This window comes from Mustela erminea, chromosome 3 (assembly GCF_009829155.1).
Source record: "Mustela erminea isolate mMusErm1 chromosome 3, mMusErm1.Pri, whole genome shotgun sequence".
Lineage (NCBI taxonomy): Eukaryota > Metazoa > Chordata > Mammalia > Carnivora > Mustelidae > Mustela > Mustela erminea.
In genome coordinates, this window is record NC_045616.1 from 69,518,893 (window position 1) to 69,541,937 (window position 23,045).

A 23,045-nucleotide genomic window follows, 5' to 3' on the forward strand; every position below is an offset into this window, starting at 1 on the left:
GTTGATGGCACAGGTGCTGCCCACAGAAAGTACTGCTGATTGACTATAGTTTCTAGTCACTAAGCCTCTCACAGAGCCTCAAAATCCTTCCCTGCATGGAGGTCGGAGTCCGTCTTACAGAAGAGTAGTCAGAATGAAGCGTCTCTCGCTAGCCATCCCTAGAGCACAGAAATGAGCAGCTGACTTATCGTCAAATGTTTTCCAAAGTGGAAATTTCTACTTTGAGCCGATAATTTCCAATGAATAAAAAAGCATTGAGATTAAATTCATTCATGAGATCAATATATTCAGCCATTCGAGGTAACATTTTCCAAGCATTTCATGCTAGGAGGCTTAAAAATAGGCAAAGCTATTCAAAGTCACACGCTGTACTATATTATGAGGTACACGGAAAAGGCAGCCATTTGTAAAAATTCTGCCTTTCAGGTTTTTATGGCCAAATGATCCCTCCCACAGTCCACTGCATGGAGCTTGGGGATCTGAGTCCAGTGCTATTTTTTCTTTAGGATAATTCTGTTCTTTCTTGAGAAAAAAAACAAAAAACAAAAAACAATGGGCTGCAGTTCATCTCCACAAGTAAAACAAAGACCTTGGTTACAGTTAGAATTCCTCAGGCTCCTTACCAGCATCAAAAGCAGGAGGAGCTCTTCTGCCCAGTTTCTGGGGCATTTCTAAGAGAGCAAGAGGCTATATGCCCAAACTGGAACTACAAATGATTCCGGTATCTTCAAATCTCCAAATGCAGGCTTAGTCCACAGTTAACTGGACTAAAGATACCTCAGTTCTAAGTTGCCACTCAACGTGCCTTCCCAGGGCTAATTACTGTTCCCTGAACTGGGGACTATTCACTGTTTTTTGCCCCAAGTGTAGACCCAAACCACGGGAACAATGAGCGCGGTGGATTCTGCACGGCATCTGCCTCGCCACCCGCAGTTGGAAAGCATTCTTGGTGTCTGATGATACCACCCACACCTTCACCCACATCATGCAAGAGGTCCTGGCAACGCTTCCCAGCTCTGGGATCCATCTCCAGCAGCATGCTTGATGTTTCCACTTGGCTGTTTCAGTATCATATTCAGACATCACATTATAAACATGGCTAAAATGAAATTACTCTCTTGAAAATGGGTTTTTCTTCTAACTTCCCTTTTTCTGAGACAACACAATTCCTCTCATCTATAGGACGCTTCCATCCTTCCACAAGGCCTACCGACTCATCTTTCCTAACACCTTCTGCCTTCTTCCTTCCCCTTTTCAAGGCTGTCCTTCCGGTCTACTCTGTGTTTTCCCTTTCCCGCACTGTGCTTCATCTACCCTATTCATGCCACAGGCAGAAATCTCACCAGACTACCAAGTTCATCAGACCAATATTTTGGTTAAAAACCTCAGACACATCTCACACTTAAAAAAATAAAATGCAAGGTTTGTAAGCTGGCATGTGAGACAGTCCACAGTTGGCTCCCCACCTCTCCTTCCTAGGAAATCCCTTCTATGCGAAGTCTAGTCTTACTCAACCTCTCCGACAAGCTGGTTAATTCCTCACCCTTGACCATGTGTGTCCACCATTCCTTCCATTCCTACTTGCATGTTCATCCCTCAAGACCTACCTTACTCTCCTCTCCCATAGTCCCTCACCAACCTTCATAGTCAGTCTAGTTCACATCCTCCTCCTATATTCCTAAATCCCCCAGCTGCACCAATTAGGTGGCCTTTGTAACAAAACCTTTTTTTATTTTTTCAGGTATTTTGGTGTTATTGTTACTAAAAACCAAAATAAGCTCCAAGAAAAGGGGAACATCTCTTCTTGGTATCTTCTTCCATATTAGTATAGCAAACATAGGTGGTTCTTTGCCAACTACTGGATATGCTACAACTTATAAATAGTTTTGAGATGATTCCTAAGGACTGATTTTTAAAACACAGAATAAACCAGAGTGGGTACATTTTAGGTTTTCGCCTTCACTGAGTAAACCTTACTCTCATTATTCTAACTCGCCCACTGCCACCCAACTGTGGAAGCTCTTAAGAAATTATCCTTTTTGGAGGGAAGGGGAGAAAAGAAGAGTTTATTTTACTTTACTGAAATGATTATTTTTTATTTTAACACTATGCTAAAAGGAACACAATAATTCCAAAGTGTATCTTCACTCATGTTCATTCATAACCAAACTTACAAACTTAAACACAGAATAAAACAGTGCCTCAAAATAAGCAAGCAATATAAAAATTGATGTGTGATTTCATAGCAGCGCTACACAACAGATTCAAACTGGAAAATAAAATCCACCCTGAAGCTCCAAAGAAGTAGAAAATAGAAATGAAAATGCTTTAGGAGACAGGAGAAACAGAGTTCCAAGCGCCAAGTTCAATTCCTCAGTAGTCACTGCCATTGTATCAAAATGCCACTGAAATATACCTAATTAGGCAAACACTGAAAAAACAATAAATTGGATTTTCTCTCAGATTTCTTCAGTGCTATTTTCACAGAAGAATATAGCATCACATGGAATCTTACTTATTCCTGTAGGTCTGGTGATTTATCATCTTTTTCCCCCCTTTGGAAAGACACAAGGCCAGTGTAAGCTCAGAGTATGACCTGATGGGTCACGAAGGTGAAGAACAGGGACTCTGTTCATGAAGCTGTCATGAGGTGTCAGAGTCCAGACACTGCCGAGAGCCGGAATAAACAAAGCCACGCATAGAGGCACATTTCCCCCACAAATGCCTACAGCTCTTGCTGTGATCAATAAATTAGACAATTTTAAATGTTCTGGAATCTCTCTGCTTTTTGTCTTTTCTCTTTCAAGAGATATGTTCAATCCAGGGATCATGTGGGTGATCTACAAAATGCCTCACATTAAAAAGGAATCCCAGAGTCATAAAGATGAAGCTGTCCATCTCAGATCCCTGAGGCTAACCCCACGTATCATCCAATGCCACATAGTGCTGCAGCTTGTTCAAGCTCTCAGGCTGCTGGTCTCTGTGCTGTTTACAAAATTTAGCTCCTTTTATACCTTCCATCATGGATATAAGGATACAGATGCAAAGGAGCAAAGGAAGGTGGTCAGTGGCCATTGAAAGAATCAAACGAATGTTCAGTTATCCATACTGTGCTTCACACTGAGCGAACCACGAAGCCCATATGAACCAGATAATGCTGTAAGTTCTACAGAGTTGGTAGGTACAGACAGGATAAACCAAAGCCCATTATAATCACCGCATAAAAGACACCCAGATCTATGTCGTGGGGATGCTAACTGTTGAGATCCTCCTGTAAGATGCCACAGGTTCCAGGGATTCTCTCCCACACCCTGGATCCTAGGTGAGCCTACAGAGTGCCCTGTATTGAATACAACGCTGTGTTCTCCTAATTGAGGAGGGAGCAGCACGGGAGCACACTGCCCTATTATTGCTATCACACTTCGGTCAAGCTGTTTCCTTGTCTGAATCCCACTGACTTTCATCTCCCCCAGCACCACATCTGGCTCTCAGAAGCAAAATGACTGAAAGCATCAGGGGACATGAATCCTCCTCATTGGGGTAAATTCGGGGGAGTAGCGGTACAGGTGATGATACCTAGAGTGTGCGCCTGTGGCTGGAGATTTTTAATAGCTCCTAAGGGAGAAAGAGTGAACCCCAGCAGGTGTCTTCCAGGAGAGGGTAAGGGCCCCAGAGGACTGGAACTGTACTTCATTACATGGTTTTCCTTGCAGCCTCCCAGAGGCTCCCACAGACCCCACTGCCTCCTGGCCTACCAGCCCATGGAAACCACAGAGACCACAGCTCCATGTGATGGGGCTAACAGTCAGCAAGAGAGGGAGGGATTCTCACTGCCACACAAACACAGACACATAGACACACACGGCTCCAGGGCATCCAAAATCTGGAAGCCACTTAAAACAGCTACTTCAAGAGGAAATGAGTTCCCTGGACTGTGGGAAATGGGCTAGTCATCTTCCTGGGAGGATGCCTTTGGGGTCCCGCCTCTCATAGGTCTGTCTCTTATGAACACTTATGAGCAGTGTGCACTGTTCACCACATTCACCGGCCCTCGTTTCATGGAGGAGGAGAATACCTGGGTCAAAACAGTGCTGAGCTAGGAATCGGCAAAGCTGGTTCACATGGCGTGACTCCCTTAGTCCTTGGGCTACTTCTTCACCAAAACCGAGGTCAAAGTCCTCACCACACAGCTCTGAGAGGGTCATTCGAGAGTCACGACTGAAGTAAAAGAATGTACAGTTTAACATTATATTTTGTTCCTGTGGCTGATATAAGGAATGAACACAAAGTCTGTGGTTTAAAGCAACGAAAATGTCTTCTCTCACAGTTGTAGAGGCCAGAAGTCTGAAGTCAGTACCACTAGACCCAAATCCACCTATCAGCTGGCTCTGCTCCTTCTAGAGGCACTGGGGGGAAATCTGTTCCCTGCCTCTTCCAGCTTCTCCATGTAGCACATCCCTCTGCCTCACTCTTACAAGGATTCTTGTGATTGGATTTAGAACCCACAGGGATAATCCAGCATAATCTCTTCATCTCAAAATCCTTAAATTAATCACATCTGCAAAGACCCTTTTTCCATTAAGATAACATTGACAGGTTTCAGGGATTAGGTTCTGATCTCTTCAGGGCCACCATTCAGCCCACCACACCCACCAATTACACTGAGTGTTCATGTACAACGCCTGCCCCACATTCTTTTCTTGTTCCTTATCATCTCAACTAGAACAGAAATTCGTCAAGGATAAGACGTCTCCTACTCTGTAAGTCCCAAGAAGGCTTTTAACGTATTATGTACAGAATGAATGGCTATTTGTTCATTTAGAAAATAAAACCTCTGTTCTACTTAATTTTCCGTTCCCAACACGAGTATGCCGGTAAAAATTCTAACATAATGTCAAGTGCTTCATCTGTTATTTCTAAAATAGCCAGCCCGTCTGCTCCGAGTAGCTGGAGAAGAGAGAATCGCCGAGTACCTGGCTAGAACGTCATCCATGCTGTACTGTTCGTGAGAGTTTCAAATATCGCCAGAATCCAAAGACAGGAGGACCGCTAGGTGTGAAAACTGCGACAAAATCCAGACAAATGAGTGAGGAAATCCCGCAGCTCGATTCATCTCAGTGTCAAGAATAGAAAAGCAGCAGGTAATCTGGAAGAGCTTGAAGGAGGCTCAAGATGGGGGTAAACTCACTCGGGTTTTCAACAGCTATTTGCTGGGGGTGTTCTAGGTCTCAGACGCTAGGGACCCGGTGGTGAACGGGTTAGATGAACAGCAAATAAATGTTACAGATTGAATGCGGATACGCACCACGATGCAGGAAACATAATGAACCAGGAAAGGGAGATGGTGGGGCTGGGGGAGAGGAGGCCCTCTGTGGCAGGGAGGTTTAGTTCAGATATTTATGTGAAGGGGCGATGAGGTGACTGGTGATCAGGATCCACTACTCTTCCTGCGCAGCTAGACCTTGTTGTGTTGGAAAATGAAGAAATGCTAGAAAACAGACACAAACGAACAAAACCCCTAAGACGGTCATGTCAAAATGACCCAGTAGTCAGCCTGAACGAATTTCCACTGATGAATTCTGAGACAACCTGACCAGCAAAAAGCGCAATGATGGCCCTGGGTCATTACACACCAAATATGTATTTGTTTTCTGTTTTATGCCTTAAAAAATACATGAATCGATAGTAATACTCCCAACAGTGGGAGGAGAAGGAGGGGAAAAGTTCTTCTTTAACTGAAAAACACCAACTAATAACAAAAAACTGTCATTTTACAAATGGCAAGATATTAACTGACTCAAGGTCACCAATAAATGCAAAATCCATTGGGTGAAAGCTTGAGAAGGAGACAATTATTCACGCGGACTCTTAATGTCACTCCAGAGATTACTTAATAAAGCAAAAAACATGGTACCACAAGGGAAAAATCTGGCAGACGTGGGATTCTGGGCTTCCAAATGCGATGTTTTGGGGAAGACAACATCATCTGTTCCTGCCAAATATGTTTAACCTGAATCTAGTGAAGAGGAAACCACCAGATAAAGTGAAATTGTGGGACAGTCAACACAGCATTTACTATAGGCTTGAAAAATGTCAACATTATGAAGAGAACACCTCCCACCCCTACTCCCAATCCCCCAGCCATTCTAAACAGGTAAAGCTGTTATAATTTAAAGGAGACCAAAGGGATATGGCAACTAAATGGAATATATAATCTTTACTAGGATCCTGGATTTAAAAATACAACAAAAAGAACTTTTTAGGGACAACTAGAGAAGTGTGGTATGGGCTGCCTACCAGATAACACTGTAATCATGCTTAAGTTGATAGTATAATAATGACAGGATGATACTATGCCTATGAAAAAGAATGTACTTGTTCTTCAGAGATAAATGCTGAAGGATTTAAGGGCATAGTGAATGTCTGCGAAGTACTCTCAGATGGTTCAGCAAAAGAAAAAAAAATCTACCTACGGGCTAAGAGGGAAGGAGGCAGAAAGATAAAGCAAAGGTGGCAAGTGTGAACTGGTGAGTCAAGAGGAGTAAGGGCATTCGCAGTACCATCTTTCCAACTTGTTTTTGTAGGTCTGCATTTGTAAAAATGTTTAAAGGTGAAAGGACAGGGTGGAGTATTTCAGGACCAGGGGGGCAATGTGTGCGGATACAAACACAGTTGGGACGGCCCAGAAAAAGCAGAGCTCAATGTGGCCAGAAGGAAATGAGTGAGAGGCAGCAGGAAGGCAGCTCATGGAAGACGGGAAGGTGGCCACTGGAAGGCTCTGAGCAGAGGAGTGACTTACCCTATAGAGATCCCTCAGAGAGCTGGCTGGAGCACAGACCTTAGCAAGGCAGAGGCTGAACTGAAGCATTAAGTTAGGAAGCTACTACAAACATCCAGGGAGAAGTGACAGTGGCTCAGACTAGGGGAGTATTAAAGAAGGAGTAAGCAGAGCAGACTGCAAAGAATCAACAGGACTTCCTGATGGAGGATATGTTCACATGCTGCCATATACACACACTAGGAAAAGGTGGGGGGTGGCAGGACAATTAAAGATGATTTTAACTCTGAACTTGGTTAAGATGGAGCCAAATACATATTTTATTTAAAGAGAAAAGAAAAAAAATTCTGACACCACTCCTGGAAAAACAATGTTAGGTCACTTTGGTGTAACGCCATCAAAGTTGTTTTTTTTGTTTTTTGTTTTTTTTTTAAGATTTTATTTATTTATTTCACACAGAGAGATCACAAGTAGGCAGAAAGGCAGGCAGAGAGAGGGGGGGAGGCAGGCTCCCTGCCAAGCAGAGAGCCCAAGGCGGGGCTCGATCCCAGGACCCTGAGATCATGAACTGAGGCAAAGGCAGAGGCTTAACCCACTGAGCCACCCAGGTGCCCCTTCACCAAAGTTTTTATTAACTGGATCAGGTAATGACTCAACAGAGCATACTGTCATGGGAATAGCCATAAAAAGCCTAAGAAGCCATGAAATTTAGCTCATCTCCTATTCACTTGCGATCATTAGTACAGTTATCCCAGTTTCATAATATCTCATCACTCACTGTCATGTTGGAATATGCAATATTTTTCATACAAGGGTTGGGTTCTGTAGCTCAGTTTCAATACTGTGTTTCCAAGAACAATATGAAGCTAATAATAATAAAATAGAACACTCATCTTGGAACTTTTCACAAATGCTGCCTAATTAATTCTCAAAACACCTCCAAGAAGTATTATTATCCTCATGTTACTGCCGGAGAAACTTGAGAATGTTTTAATTCCGCATTTGTATTCACTTACTGAGACACCTTTGTATTATCATCACCATCTTCTGCTTTCAAGGAATATCACAACTTCATTCTCTGATCAATAGGGTGGGTGTTAATGGCTGCAGCAACATTTTAAGTACAGGAAATAGGTTTTAAAAAACGATGTGAAATCTCTTTTTTCTAGTCTAAAAGCAATACAGAAACTAAAGAAAATATAGAGCCGAACCGCCACTCCCTCAGCCACACACACACACACACACACACACACACAGCAAAGTAATTTCTTCATCTGCCCCAAGATGACTATGTAAATAAGAGATAGCCGCTAAAACTCCCCAAGAGTATCTTCTAAATATTAAAATTTATCTTCTAAATATATTCTAAAGCCAAAATTAAAAAAGTTGTTCCTACCCAATATTTGGTCTAGAAAGACCATAATAATGACTGCTCCTGAATGGTAGGGTCACACAAACATTTAATGGGGAATGCCACAGAGCAAGTCCTGGCTCCCTGCACATTGCTGGGGGCGGCGGGGGGGGGAGGTTCCTTCTTCAAGCCTGAGGAGGTGTGGCTTCTAGTAGAGCTCCAAGGGCCTAGGACCCTCAGAGCAATGGGGAGAGGCTGTCAGCCCCCAGGCAAAGCAGGCCAGTTTGGCTGAGGGAACCCAGCACAGACTGCTCAGGTTAGCACAGCAGAAGGTAACAGAGCTGCTGGGGTGCACAGCCTGACTATCAAGTGAAACCAATTTAACCCTCATTGCACGATCTAGGCTCTGTCTGAAATCAATTTTTTATACAAAGGGAAAAAAAGGGCACCCCAACTCAAAACATACTCCCTAGTTCCATAACCACACTCTCAACAGAGGACTGAAAAATGTACTTATGTAGTGACCCAAGCAGAAAAACTCCAAATGGAGTGATGAAATCAACTCTCCTGTGAATAGAATATTCTAATCAGAAGGCAAACTTCACATGACTGCTGACTCCAGGGTATTGAAGGAGTTCACCTCCACGCCGCTGAGTGAGAATGCGGGCTCTCTCACCAGATGCTTTAGTTTGAACCCCATTAGGCCGCCTTCTTGACACAGGTAGGTGGGTATAATTTGTTGCCCACACTTGGGAGGGTTTGAAAGTCAGGGAACGCCTTTCAAGAACCACCCTGGGAGAACAGGCATAAATGGAACAGAACCAGGGCAAACCAAGATGTGTGTTGACCGCATGTGACTTTGTTTCTCTGTGCCTCCATTTTCCCGTCTGTAGAATGACAACAGCAGCCTTGCCTCCCAGGCACATTGTGACAACTGCATGAACTCATCTCTGTGAGGGACGAAGAGCAGCCCTGGGTATGCAGCAAGCTCCTGACAAATGAGAACTAAGATAACAGTGAGGCAAGTAGCTAAGTTAGTCATGTTGGCCTCTCAACCAAGTCCTTAAACCGGAGAGCAGAGCACATGAAAACATAAACACTTAACTAAAACCTGAGAATCATCATGACAGAAACAAACGCCCTGGAAGGCCGCCCTGGGGGTGGCACAGGCAGATGCCTGCAAATGCAAGAGCACAGGTTAGGAAAGGACGCATGCGTTCCCAGGACGCCAGTGAACTTGAGGGTTCTGCCTGCTGTCTGACCTCACAGGACTTAGTGCCTTAGGCTCAGTAACTTTGTTACAGCTAAGTTTACATATCAGTTTAAAATGAAATGAAATGAAATGAAATAAAATAAAATAAAGTGTTCTAGAAAAAGAAACTCAAAGGAAAACTCCCAAAGCATCTTTCTGCAGTAAGCTTATTAATCACCCTTCCCCGTTCCCGCACATGAGTCTACTCCCAAGCTATCCCCTCTTGGACTACCTCACACACGTCACCTCATTCTTGCCTCTTTGGATTCTTACAAGCAACAGAAGCTTCCAGGAGGTGGCAGAGGCAGAAAGTGGGGTGGGGCCCAGGGAAGTGCCTAACCAGCCAGTCCACACACCCTCTACCCCCCTCTGATGCCAGCGTTCCCCATCTCTACCCAGACCCACACCCACGGGAACAGCAGAGCATTCATGATCCAGTTCAGCTTTGCTTAGCGGAGCCGGTCCTAGGACTGTGTGCACTAAACAGAGTCAGTTCTACATAGCAATTCTGAAATAAAATTCAAGTATGCATAAGGCAATTCATTAAACCCATCACATTCACAAAAGCACGGGAACTGGAATTCATACAGGACAAAAAAAATGCCATCTGGTACCAGCTTCTTCCGATTTGCTCAATGTTCTCCATCAAGTTAAAGTGGAGAAACCAAAATTAAAAAGAAATGGTCCTGCTCATACTATCAAGTCAATGAAACAAGAAGGGTTTAGCCGTCATGTGACTTCCTTATGCTTCCAGGTTCCCCAGGTAAAGGAGACACAAAATCATAACATACAACCATGTATTGGGTAAATACTTGTTACGTCTCCCCCTCACCATGGCCACAAATGAAGGGCATTCAGGAAGCTGTGAAGCCAGGAACCCTCCCAGCAGCAACAGGACAAATGGACAAGCTCTTAGCAAAATGAGATTAGGTGACACTGGCCCCTGATGCCCTCTTTTATGACAGTATCATCTACCTTCCCTTTGAGTGATGTATCCTCTTTGGTGTGGGATCTAACACGACTTCGAGATCGTTTTCTCAGTCCCTCATTAGAGTGAGGTTCGGTCTCTGATATACTCTGGGGTTCACCTCTCTTTGATAATGCCGGTCTACTCTGGCCTTGAATCTTACTTCATTTGTAACTGATACCTGGTCAGTTTTTACATGCTGATGGCTATCATTTAGTATTTATGAAAGAATCAAAATGTACGCCCTACCTCTCCCAAGTGTCAACACCATTCTCAAAGTGCACATACTAGGGACACCTGGGTGGCTCAGTTAAGCCTCTGCCTTCAGCTCAGGCCATGATCTCAGGGTCCTGGGATTGAACACTGCATTGGGTTCTCTGCTCAGCGGGGAGCCTGCTTCTCCTCTCTCTCTGCCTGCCTCTCTGCCTGCTTGTGATCTCTCTCTCTGTCAAATAAATAAATAAAATCTTTTTTAAAAAAGTGCACATACTATAGAAGCATAGGCCATGTTTTGAGGACAGGTTAAAAACATCAGTAGAGCCTTGAGCCCCAAGGATAATGGTCATTTCTCCAGCAGTAAATATTTAAGGAGACTCTACGATGTGTGTCAGGCACTATTTTAGACTTTGTGGATACATCTGTGAAGAAAAAGAGACAAAACACATTGTCCTTGTGGGATGTGTAGCACAGCGGCGATATTCTTCTTAGAAACGAGTCCTGAGACCTACCAGCAATGTGGCCTGTGTGACTGTAGTCACAGCTGATGTAGGGCGATGGGGGTTCGGGGGAACCTAAGAAGAAATGGAATATGTGCTTCGTTGCCGAGTCTAGTAGAGCTGACTGTGTGTCTATGACCTGAGACTCTAGGAAACAAATGGAGAGGTAAACTAAGGATGGAAGAAGTCCAACAGGAGGAGTGTACTAAGTGCCATGGAAGTGCCAAGGGAGGCTGTCCACCAAGAAGCTGGGGCATGAAATGGAGACACAGAAGAACATGCTCGATCACAACAGAAATGCAGCTGCTGAGTAAAGGCAGCCAGCCACCAGCTACTTACTGAGTCCCTACTGAGGGCGAGGCAGGTTAAGTGCCAAGAAAGACATGGAGAATGTAAAACGAGGCAGCTTCCCTTAGAACCTTGCTACATGATCAGAGTCGAGATTAGGAGCAGACACGGGTCATATCAAATTGCTCATGAGGCACTGACGTCATCATTATATGACCAGACACTCAACTGTCACCAATTTATGAAATACTGAGGATTATGGAAATCCTGAGTCACTCTGATTGGCTCAGACGGGGAAAAGGGAAGGCATGCAGAAATTCCAATCAAGGTTTTTAAGATGTTCCCGGTCATGTCATTGACAAATTGTGTATTTTGGATCGCTCTCCAGCCCTGCTGGAAGACAACAAAGGTGTCGGAATTTCAGGGCAGAAGGGACTTTGGGAATTGTATGGGGTCCTACTGCTCTGCTGGCTGTAGGAATGACTTCTGCATCCTTCCAGCTAAGTGGGAAGCTGGCTTTTCTGGAAGACGTCCAGCAGCACGAAACTGAAGGTTTAATGAGGCAGCCCACTGCCCATGAGCCCACAGCCCCTCAAACTACCTTGTGGTCTCCATGCAATGGTGCAAGGTTCTGCTCCCAAGATGGACTAAGCTCAACTTAAACTTCATTTAGCATCAGAGTTGCCCTAGAATCTGCAGATGTCTTGTTTCTGGGCAACCTTCAGGAAGCCTGAGCTGGAACACTAACTCCCGTCTCAGCATAGTCTGCCTCCAGGGCTTTACTATGAAAGGAACAGAATCTTCCATTGCCATATTTAGAAACTGTGTGTCAGCACCTCAAAAGGGCACATACACTGTGAATGCTCCCCACCACCACTCTCCCCCTAGACATGCAAACACTACTCATAAAAAAAGAACAGAGAAGAAACCTGATCCATCATAATCAAGGAAAGAAAAATCCGTGCAGTGTTACAATAAATCCTGTTTGGTGGTAATAGCATGAACGTATTTGGAATCTCTCCATTCATAAAAGACTATTATTTGGGGGCACACCATGAAGGATGCCCAGTCCCAAGCTGACAACCAGGTATCACAACCTAGAGATATCTCCGGGTGTTCAAGGTCAGACTCAGGGTGACGACTTTCCTCCCTCCCAAACTCTGCTCTCTTGAGGTCTATTCATTTAATGCTAGAAATCTCAGTGCCCATCATTTAGTTGAAATTATTTACTGAAGACCGATCATTGGTGACTTTCTTTCATCAACTTTTCTGACCAAGACTGCTAACTATTGAGCAAACTCATTTTCCCAAATACAAGTAAGCTGTACTTTGAGCCTTTCCTGTCCATAGGTGTAGTCAGAACGGTAGATCCTGGGCATGCCATATGAATAGAACTGATGTGTGCCATCTTCATGTCTGGCAGTTCACCACCTCCCATGCCCCTTCCCATTTCACCAACTGGAAGCTGATGCCCAGGGCAAACTTGACGGCATGTGCTAAAGAGCCCCCTGGATCCCTAAATCACCATGTGGAGCAGTGAGTCTCTCATGCTCTTGGTCTGGGAGTGAGAATGTGAGTCATTCTCTATTTGGTGGTTCATGTGTGAGCTGTGATTTAACTAATACATCTTTTCCTTCCAATCTGCTCATTTATTCATTCTTTGATAAACACTTCTGAAACACTTAATACATTCCAGGCATTGAGAGAAGCACCAGGGAAATAAAAATGACAAAGAGAGGTCACAGGTCTACCTAAACCAGATAATTAAAATTCAATATAAATGATCTCAGAGCACTATGTATCTTAAGTTAGTCACAGTGGAAAAATACGAGACTTCATTCTGAATCCTTGGCTAGCAAAGCAGGTTTATCTCTATGTGTATTAGCATCCTCACCTGTAAACAGAAGCATTATCCCTTTCCGTCTTACAATGGTGGATTACATTGAATGAGATCAAGTATATGAAAGCATTTAGTCGACTATAAAGTACTTTGCACATGTGAATTAAATTCATGGCACTGGTCCTAATCCAGGACTTGGTACTCATGAAGTGTTGTACCAGCATCCTCATTGGAGTTTCCACCTGAAATCCCATCCGTTCTTAATACCCACTAAGGGTATTAAGGGTAAAGGTTCACTTTTCTTAGTCTGAGCTCGCCTTGGTCCTTTCCTGATTCAGAACTCTGGAATGCTTACAAAATGGAAGTCAAACTTTTTAGCTCAGTTTTCATGCTCCCAAATTAATTTCTAAGTCCACATCAAGCTCTTTACAACTCCTGGCTCTCTTCTCTTTTATCCGTCTTAAGTTCCAGCTACACACGGCTTGTCTACAGAGTACCACATTTGCATACCTCCTTCACTGTTTTATGTTTATTTTTCAAGGTCCAGTTCAATTATCACCAGGTCCAATACATCTTTCTCCAAAAGCACTCTTTCAACCCCCTCCTCTTCCATCCTGTCAACAGCGTTCGTCTCAGACTCTTTTCCCCCCTACTACGGATAGCACCTGCATTTTGAATAGCTTATTGTCTTGAGAAAGGGAAAAAGAAAGGGAATGTGAGCATTTAATGAAGACATGTTACGCTGAAGAAAAAATTCAGAAGAGAGTCCAATTACTTTCAGTTGGATCACCAAAAGGAGACAAATTATAAGCTCAGGAAAATTCTCTGGATTGTCAGAAAACAATTCCCATGCTTTAGGATCTATTATATTCAGAGAGCATATATTATATGCTTTATGAAAGCTATTACATGGAACTTTAATGTTGAAAGTCACTTTTACAATAAATATAATCCTATCAGCAGAAGGGGAGAACCAAAGTTCAAAGTCATTAATTCATTTCGCCAGTCAATTCTTCTTCACAAATTTTTAGTTCAGTCTTATTTTAGAAAATAAGAGAAACAAATAGGTTAAACTGACCCAGTGATAGGCAATGGCCATGAATTTTTTTTTATTCATTTGAGTATGTGCAGAAAAAGGTATTCAGTAACAAAAAATAATTTCAGTCACTCTTTCCATCAACTGAGAATTTCATTCCACTTTCTCTCTTAGGATTAAAAAAAAAAAGGTTGGGGGGTGGTGGCTGGGTACTGCAGAGGATACGTGTATCCTCTAATTAAGTATGGAGAGACCCACTCTAACCAGACACTGAATTCATGAAAATATTAATAGAACATAGGTATTACACATACAATGTGAACAGTACTTTCTACCATGAATTCTTTTAACAAACTGGGCTAAAACATAAGTAGAGCTCCTGGGAGATCTTTCTTGAAAGAAAAGAAAAGAATAATTTACATCAGCCTGTGAATGAGAAGGCGGAGATGTCGTTGGGAGTTCTAAAAGAGATGAACATTTCTAATCCTTTTAGACAATTTAAACATTTTGTCCTGTAAATAACAGGATGGATATAAACTAATTTCTGGCAACCCACATTACAATACTTTAATTTGAATTGGGAAATACTTTCTAGAAACTGTAATAAGTTGTACTGTAAGAGACAGGTCAAAATTTGTCCAATTCAGCAGATCGTCTCCTAAGAAAGCGAGAGGAAAAACTACCACACGCACAGGAGTTAAACAACTAATCACCAGGCGTGAAGTGAAATATAGTTAAGATGAGCTAACTGGGAGAAGCACCGTACATTTTCCAGGTGCTCCCGTAAATCACCAAGCAAACAACTCAGTCAGTCTTCCTTACTCTGTTGCCTTGCTCTGTTAACACTAAGATGACAGTCGGAGAGGACGGTGAATTGTGTATTGCAGAGTCACAGGTGTTCCAATATAGGTTGTGGGGTCTGGGGGGGAGGGAAGGCAGAGACAAAGCAGCCACAGGCCGGGTCGGCACTGGAGCGCGCTTACCTCCAGAAGTGGAAAGCGAAGAGAGGACTACAGGGGCTGCCTGGGCTGGATGGGGTTGGACTCAGGCTCCTTGGAGTGAGACTGAAAGTTAAAATAATGTCATTCCGATTGGGGAAATGATGGCAGTAAAAATAGCAATGCTCATGTAAGGGACTGTGCTCCCTTCAGGCCAGAATCCCTGTGGCATGCCTATCAATACTCCGAGGCGATCAGCTTACCACTTGCCATTTTCCAGCTCTGAACTAGAGAACAAGGGCAGTGCTTCCTTCGGAAAACTGACAGCCTCAAAGCTACCACGGCCATTTGCATTTATGCCTTGTCTTTGTCACAGAGCAACTTAGCAGGTACCTTCTGTGATGTCTGCAAAGAAAATCTAGTCCTCTTTTACTCAGTATATTCTGATCAACAATCAATGGTAAATCAGTAGAACGAGAGGGAGGTAGTTATCAGACAACAGAATTCAAGTTAAATACTATAGTTTTTAAAAAGGCAAAGCGGCAAACATTTCCAAATAGGAAGATATGTTTTTAAGTGCTTTGCCGTGAAAAACACCCAACATCATTTTCTGTAATTCTCAAGGGCAAGGGTAAAAACTGTTTCTTACATTTATAATAGGTAATGTGAAAATTTCTTACACATATTACTATAAATTATTTTACTTTCTAGAGAGGTTTTTTTTTTTAATTTCATCTGTCAAAGGACCATTATAATCCCCACCCCGACCAATCTATCCAAACTATCCAGCCCATTCACCAGCCAGATCTCAAATATTCATCACAGGGTGGTGAGCCTACATTGCCTTTATCTTTTTTCCTTTTGGCCTCCTATATTTCCTTTTTTAGGGAAGAGATATAACTTAAATTTGTCAAATATCCCACTCAAAAATTTTGCCAATGGATTTATCAAAGTATGAATCTAATGCTTGTCAATTCCCAATTATTTTTACACGCCAAAAACAAAATTAGAAATAGCCAGGTACTCTGGTACCAACTCTTTGGCTGAAGTGAGCAGGAGAAATTCCCACAACAGTGCAACGAGATTCTTTTAGAATGTTCCTCTCTACTGGCCATGACCCTACACCGTACTTGGATGTTTGCCTATCTTCGAGAAGGGGTCCTGGATTGGAGCTGTATGTTGTCTGACTCCAGCTGGTTGTGCCCTTTACTGAACAGAGAAATGGCAACGGTGGCTAAAATCAGAGTTGGGCTTATCAAATTCTCATCGGTCCTTGTTTCCCATTATATGGATAATTGAGATGTGGCTGTATTTGTCTTAAACTGAAAGATAAAATTACTGCTCCAAATGCTCCCACTTATTAATAAAATGTCTCCACAACGTTTTTTGTTTTTTGTTTTAATCTTTTAAAACCATTTTCCGGTTTGGCGCCACTACTTAGTAAACTAAGGAACGGATTTCCTTATACATTCAGAGCACGTTCAAAAGCCACCGCTCTTAAACATGCTGTACTTGAACTTAGCAGCTCATTGGAAAACTCTCAGGAATGTCTACTGATACAGACATTATTTAACCTCAGTACAATCTTATCTGTCCCTTTGGGTCTGAAAATAGGCATACATAAGCACTGAAACCACGCCATGGTGCCAAGCTGAGACAGGGATCATACGTGCTCCCAAGTGTCTATTTCTATCCTTGAACCAATTTCTACCCTTATATTGAAAAAAAGAAAAAGAAAAAAAGCAACTTACTTCCTCAGAAACTGTAAAGCCATGTATATGCTATCTATACATCAGAAATTTCTGAGTAAATTAATGATCCATTAACTTCTGAAATACTTATGCATCTGGTTATCTCATATCCAGAAATCCAGAAAAGTAATTCCTGTTATTGCTAAGTCAGATGGAAAAGTCTGAATTGTATCTACAGAGTATAAAACACACTGGTGTCATAGCCCATGGCCGCAGTGCCTACAGGACACTCTCTCCTCAAAGGGAAATAGTATTATCTGTGGAAGAAAGTTCAAGAACCACTCCATGTAGCTGGTGTGTTATAAAGTCCCCAAATAATTAAAATAATATACATATTAAATCTGCTTTTAATAAAATCAGTAATTTTTAAGACCCCCCCATTAGAATATTTCTATGCAGTGGTTAGAAAATGAATTTACTCAGAGACTGCAGAATTTGCTTTCTCCATGAATGAATGTAAAATTAACTATGTCTATCTAAGAGGGATTTTACGTTTCAAGGTAAGCAAAATGTTCACAGTAAATTTTATGCTAACACTACAGTGACATTTAATAGTGATCCCTAGTCTACCATGTCAAGCTCCCTGAATGGAGGAGTAATCGATTTTAAATGTGCAGTAACATTCAGAGGCTAGACCCAGGGGGTGTGACCTGATCCAACACAATATCCAGGGAACCCCCCGGGTTTAGCTGATCCATACGCACTGGGTCATCATTGACAACGTCATAAAATCTGTGGCCTACCTCGAACTCTCACATTATAGGTAGAACATTTGATACAACTGAGCTTGTGTAGTAAGAAGTTCCTTTCAAGTGTATCCTCTTAAAGTGGACAAGATGCTAAAAACAAAAGAACAAGGCATAATGTGGAAGGATGTATACTACTAAGTCTGAAAAAAACGAGTAAGTGGGACAACCAGAAACAGAGGTGAAACAATGCTGGGGTTCATACCCTGGGTCTTAAGCATAAAAACACTGGCATCTGAGCTGTGCATTTCCAGAATGCCAGAGAGAGGTGCCTTGAGTGCATGCCACTGGATGTGCCATGAGGACGGTGAGGGCTGAACGCTAGGGTGGAGTTAGAGAAGGGCACGGGGCAATGGACAATGGGTAACTATGGCTTGTATGTCCATTATGAAAAATGCCACAACTAGCAAGAGGGTTCTAAGAGCCCTCTAACTTTTTCTAAGCAAGTACTTGTTAAGAAAAAATCAGTGTAAAATTTGAGAGCAAGGACTGACTAGAAAAGTATTCACATCACTTCAGAAATGTAGTGTTTTTATTAATTTATTATTAACAGAGTAATAATTTCCCTCATATGATGCATATCCAGGATTTAAGAGGAATAATCAATACTTGGAACTGGACAAAGCACTCTCTTCCTGCAGGTTTTCCCTGGAAGTAATCCAGCACAAAATGACTGGGATTGTATGAATTTCAGCTAAAATGTAATTTTCTATCTTCACTGGAAGTTAGAAAAAGGGGTATCTCTCTTTCCCTACCAGATTTACATGTGACTGTTTATTATTTTCGGCGTGCCAAGCACAGACTAACTCACAGTTCCTGCATCTTTGACTAACAGATTTAAAATAAAAATTTGCTGACACTTCCTGCATCACAGATGTTTAACTTCTGCGCCACAAATGAGATGTGGGCATTTTCACGGGGCGACATCAAATCAGAAGGCAGTCAGATGAGTTAACGGGTTAAAAAAAAAAAACCAGCTAAGCAAACACAGATCCTCAACTAGGTAAACACTGCATATGCAGTGGCTGGAGACTGCAGAGAGGACTCAAAATGCACTCCAGTTCATTAATATTCTGTTGCACAAATAAAACATGGATCACATCTAATGAACGTTACAAATAACCCTTCTCTTGTACTCTAATCCATTGTCACGTCTCCTGTTATTCAATGCAGACAGAGGCCTTTCTTGAGAAAAAGGCAGCATGGGGATAAACAAACAGTGAGAGAGGAGAAAAAGACAGCTACACCATGGCCTGCTGAGGCATTCTTTCACAATGAGCTGTTAAGATGTTTCCAGCACTGAGGTTTAGTAACTTTACATACGCAGCCACGCTTCTCCTGACTGCAGTGCAAAATGCAGGGTCTGGCTCTCCCCCTCCGCTGAAAACCAAAAGCCATGCATTTAAGACATGTTCCTCCACCTCACACTGCGGTGCTCTGAGGCTGGCAGTACAAACAAATGCTAAAGAGCTATTGGTTGCAGGAAAGCGGAGTACCATGCAGAAAGCATTAAAATATTAAAGACAGACAATACTTACTCCAAGGTCAGCCCCGGAATCTGCAGCCTTTCCCGCTGGGCTTTCATGCTTGTTGTATGTTACCACACTGTATTGTAACCATGACACACATTCCCTGCCAGCGTCCCGGTGATGACAGAGAGCCAAAACGAACCTCTAGAAAGGACTGGACTAACAATCTCTCTAGGGGGAGGGGGATCCTGCAAGTTTGGGTCCTTCCACCTCTAGCAGTAATCAAGAGATGTCAGCCGCCTTCCTCAGGTTAACAGCGGAGCACACTGCACTGCTTTCGTTAAGGGAATGAGGCTTTCAGCTCTGCATATCAAGTAATTGGTTTCTGATTTTTTTTTTTTTTTAAAACAAAGTCGCTCCACTCACAGACCCAGTTTTCACCTCAGTGAAATGAAAAGTCCTTTCATCATACAGGCTGGAAAAAAAAAATATATATATATATAAAGCAACAGTATCATACTTGGGAAAGAGTTTATCTCAGCCAACCTCAACTATTTCCCACCTCCCAGGGATGCTCTCAAATAGAATCGGGCCACCGGGAGAAGTTCTGTTGACTCTTCCTTTGGTGGAGTTAACAAAATCACTCAGGTGCCACAAGAAAGACACCGGGAATGGTGCCGAATGAAAACAATTAGATTTTTTTCTATATAAGGCAATCATCAGAAAGAGGAATAAACTAACTGCATTAATTTGGGGGATGTTGAACTCTGATGTGAAGCAAACCCTTGTATGAACAGGCAAAACCCTACGATGGGAAATACCAACTGGAAATGAAAGAGATAGGAGCTTGTGTTTTTATTTTTTGAAAAGTGATTTTTAAGAACACCATGGTGCTACATACTTTACAAAAGCAATCAAATATGAATAAGGAAGTAAAGGGAGAACGTACGTTTTGGAAGCCGGAAAGTTTCATACTGTATTTATTCAAATAACACAATTTTGCACAGTACTCCTAACTGGGGACTAAGTGTACTTCCATTGTTGTGTATGAAGAACATATCTGACTCATTTCTTCTGATGCATTTTAAAATGTTTTAAAATTCAGTCACCACCGGTCTGCTGAGAAGTACTTGATCAAATTAAATTTTATTTTAGCAAGAATTCTCACTCTCAAGCATTGCTGCTGGTCCACACAGCCAATCTGTGATCAAACAACCGTGTTTGAGTAGTTACATTTAAAAACTATGAAGTCAGGGGCGCTTGGGTGGCTCGCTGGGTTAAAAGCCTCTGCCTTCGGCTCAGGTCATGATCTCAGGGTCCTGGAATCGAGCCTCACATGGGGCTCTCTGCTCATCAGGGAGCTTGCTTCCTCCTCTCTGTCGCCTGCTTGTCTGCCTACTTGTGATCTCCGTCTGTCAAATAAATAAAGTCTTTTAAAAAGACAAAAAACAAAAAAAACCATGAAGTCAAATTTCATCATTTCACAGACAAAGAAACTGAAGGCGCACAACTGGTGACAGTGCTAGGGTTAGATGCTGGTGTATTTATTCCCCTATCCCAAAGGCCTTCACTTGCAGGGGTGCCATGTGCAGTTGTTCAGGTTGTGCCCTTCACAAAGGGGCTGAGCGGCGGGGGTGGAGGGGGTGGGGGGGGATGTGAAGCCTGAAGTCCAGCTTGCTTCCCACCCTGCCAAACCTGCCGTATCGCTCTGGGCTGCTTCCACAACCTCCACCTCCTCCCCACCCCCCCATTTTAAACAAAAATACCCTCAGCTTTGCATCCATCTAGAGGGTCACCTGTTTCTAATTGTACCAAAGTTCGTGTGGGCTAGAGAAGATTCATAAAATATTCCCAGAACCCTTCTCTAACCCCTAACCCGCCAACATGCTCCAAGGTATTTGTTAACTAGGTAACGACGTCTCCTACTGTGTGGGCTTACAGAAAACTAACCATATGGACTTCTCAGTGGTAGCAAATCCATACCAGGAACACAGACATTGTGTAGTGATCACAGGGAGGCCATTTTAACTAATATGAAAAGTATAACAATAAGAAATGATAAAGATATAGTAGAAGGGGGATCAACTTTGCTCACTAAAGTTAGGGAAAGCATGAAAGGAAGCATGGCAAAAGTAGGGTTATGATTTTAAAAAAAAAAAAAAAAGGAAAGAAAGAATTCCACTCTGCCTCCCCAAAAGCTAAATTTTCTGAACTTTTTATTTTCTGAAAATAAGCTACTTTAAGAATCACATTAAAGGGGTGCCTGGGTGGCTTAATCATCAAGCGTCTGCCTTCAGCTCAGGTTGTGATCCCAGAGTCCTGGGATTGAGCCCCACATCAGGCTCCCTGCTCAGCGGGAAGCCTGCTTCTCCGTCTCCCACTCCCCCTGCTTACGTTCCCTCTCTAACTGTGTCTCTCTCTGTCATATGAATAAGTGAAATCTTAAAAAAAAAAAAAAAAGAATCACATTAGAATTTTATTCAAAAGACTTCTCTACACAGATCTTAAGTGAATTTTAGTTCCACATTGTCAATGGACAACAAAATAATTTCCCTTGAATTTATTCTTATTTTAAAATATCCAATACCCAACTCCCCATCCTCCTCTGTGTGCCAAATAAATTCCCATGCAATGTAAAAATATCCAGACTCTCACCATTCTTTCCCCCTGAACCACTCTGATGCAAGGAATGTCCTGCCTGGCTGGATGATTAGAATTTTCTTCTCACTGATCTCTCCACTGCCTCCCTGGCACTCTCTATGCTTTGTGGGATACACAAATTCCAGAGTGATTTTTTTCCAGAAAAGCACGCCTGTGTTCAAAACACTCCAACAGTTTCTCTCTCACTCTAAGTAAGGCCTAAAAATTCTAGGAAACTTAGCCAAAAAGCCCCAGAAAATCGAGCATGAATAGGAATGACAATGGTAATGTACTAGAACACACCTGAAGTTTAATGCCATGAGTTCAAGGAGAGAATGGAGAAAGGGGGTAAGAAAAGAGTGAAGAAGGGAAGGGGGGGAAGGGAGGGAAGGAAGGACAGATGGAAAGACGGAGAGGGAGGGAGGAGGGAGGGAACCAGCCAGGCAGGGCGCCCCTTGGAAGATGCTAGGGAGCTACCCCATTCATTGTGAAAACTGGAAAAAAAAAAAATTACTACTTATCCTGATTTCCCTATGGACTGCATTTTATGGGTAAGAAAATGCTTCTCTTTATTCCAACAGGTGAATAGAGAAAGAGTGCTCCAGTTAGAGTACCATTTCTCAAACCCTAATAAATGATTGGATCTAAGCCATGATCATGATGATTGAGTGTTCTGTGCCTCTTGGTGCAACATCTATGATGTAATCCTACGGAAAAAGCCGCACCACCACAGGATACAATCAAGCTTCTACATCAAAGTGTCGATTACAGTATACACAGGGACAGAGAGACGCGGTCCGCAAAAGCTCGACTGGAAAAAGTGAAAACCACAACAAAGGACCTGGTATCTTAAACCAAAATGTTCAAGTGGGGATGTGAAGGAGATGGAGGGGTTAAATAAGAATGGAGAGACAATGGGCGCCTGGGTGGCTCAGTGGGTTAAGCCGCTGCCTTCGGCTCAGGTCATGATCTCAGGGTCCTGGGATCGAGGCCCGCATCGGGCTCTCTGCTCAGCGGGGAGCCTGCTTCCCTCTCTCTCTCTCTGCCTGCCTCTCCATCTACTTGTGATTTCTCTCTGTTAAATAAATAAATAAAAAATCTTTAAAAAAAAAAAAAAAAAAAAAAAAAAGAATGGAGAGACAAATCCATTAATGGCAGCCTGTGAACCTGTGTGGGTCCTGATACCAAACACACACATAATCAAATACTTGGAAATAATCAGGGTAACAGACACACACACTGACTAGGTATGTAGTAATATTAACTATTTTAA

At 42.7% G+C, this 23,045-nt stretch overlaps 1 protein-coding gene across 7 annotated transcripts in view; it reads right to left on the reverse strand.

The window, feature by feature from the left end:
- Window positions 1-23,045, reverse strand: part of MAST4 (microtubule associated serine/threonine kinase family member 4) — a 552,196-nt gene that overhangs the window by 191,165 nt on the left and 337,986 nt on the right. Inside the window, exons 1-2 of one of the 7 annotated variants that reach the window (XM_032336084.1) lie at window positions 19,202-20,427; window positions 15,212-15,292 (exon numbers count right to left, since the gene is read on the reverse strand). The exons of 5 other annotated variants lie outside the window; for them this stretch is intronic. In XM_032336084.1, the coding sequence (XP_032191975.1) occupies window positions 15,212-15,292; window positions 19,202-19,248 (128 nt within the window). In that variant the 5' untranslated portion in view covers window positions 19,249-20,427. Of the gene's footprint in view, window positions 1-15,211; window positions 15,293-19,201; window positions 20,428-23,045 lie in introns of those variants that run through there. One more of the 7 variants, XM_032336081.1, reaches the window with a different exon arrangement.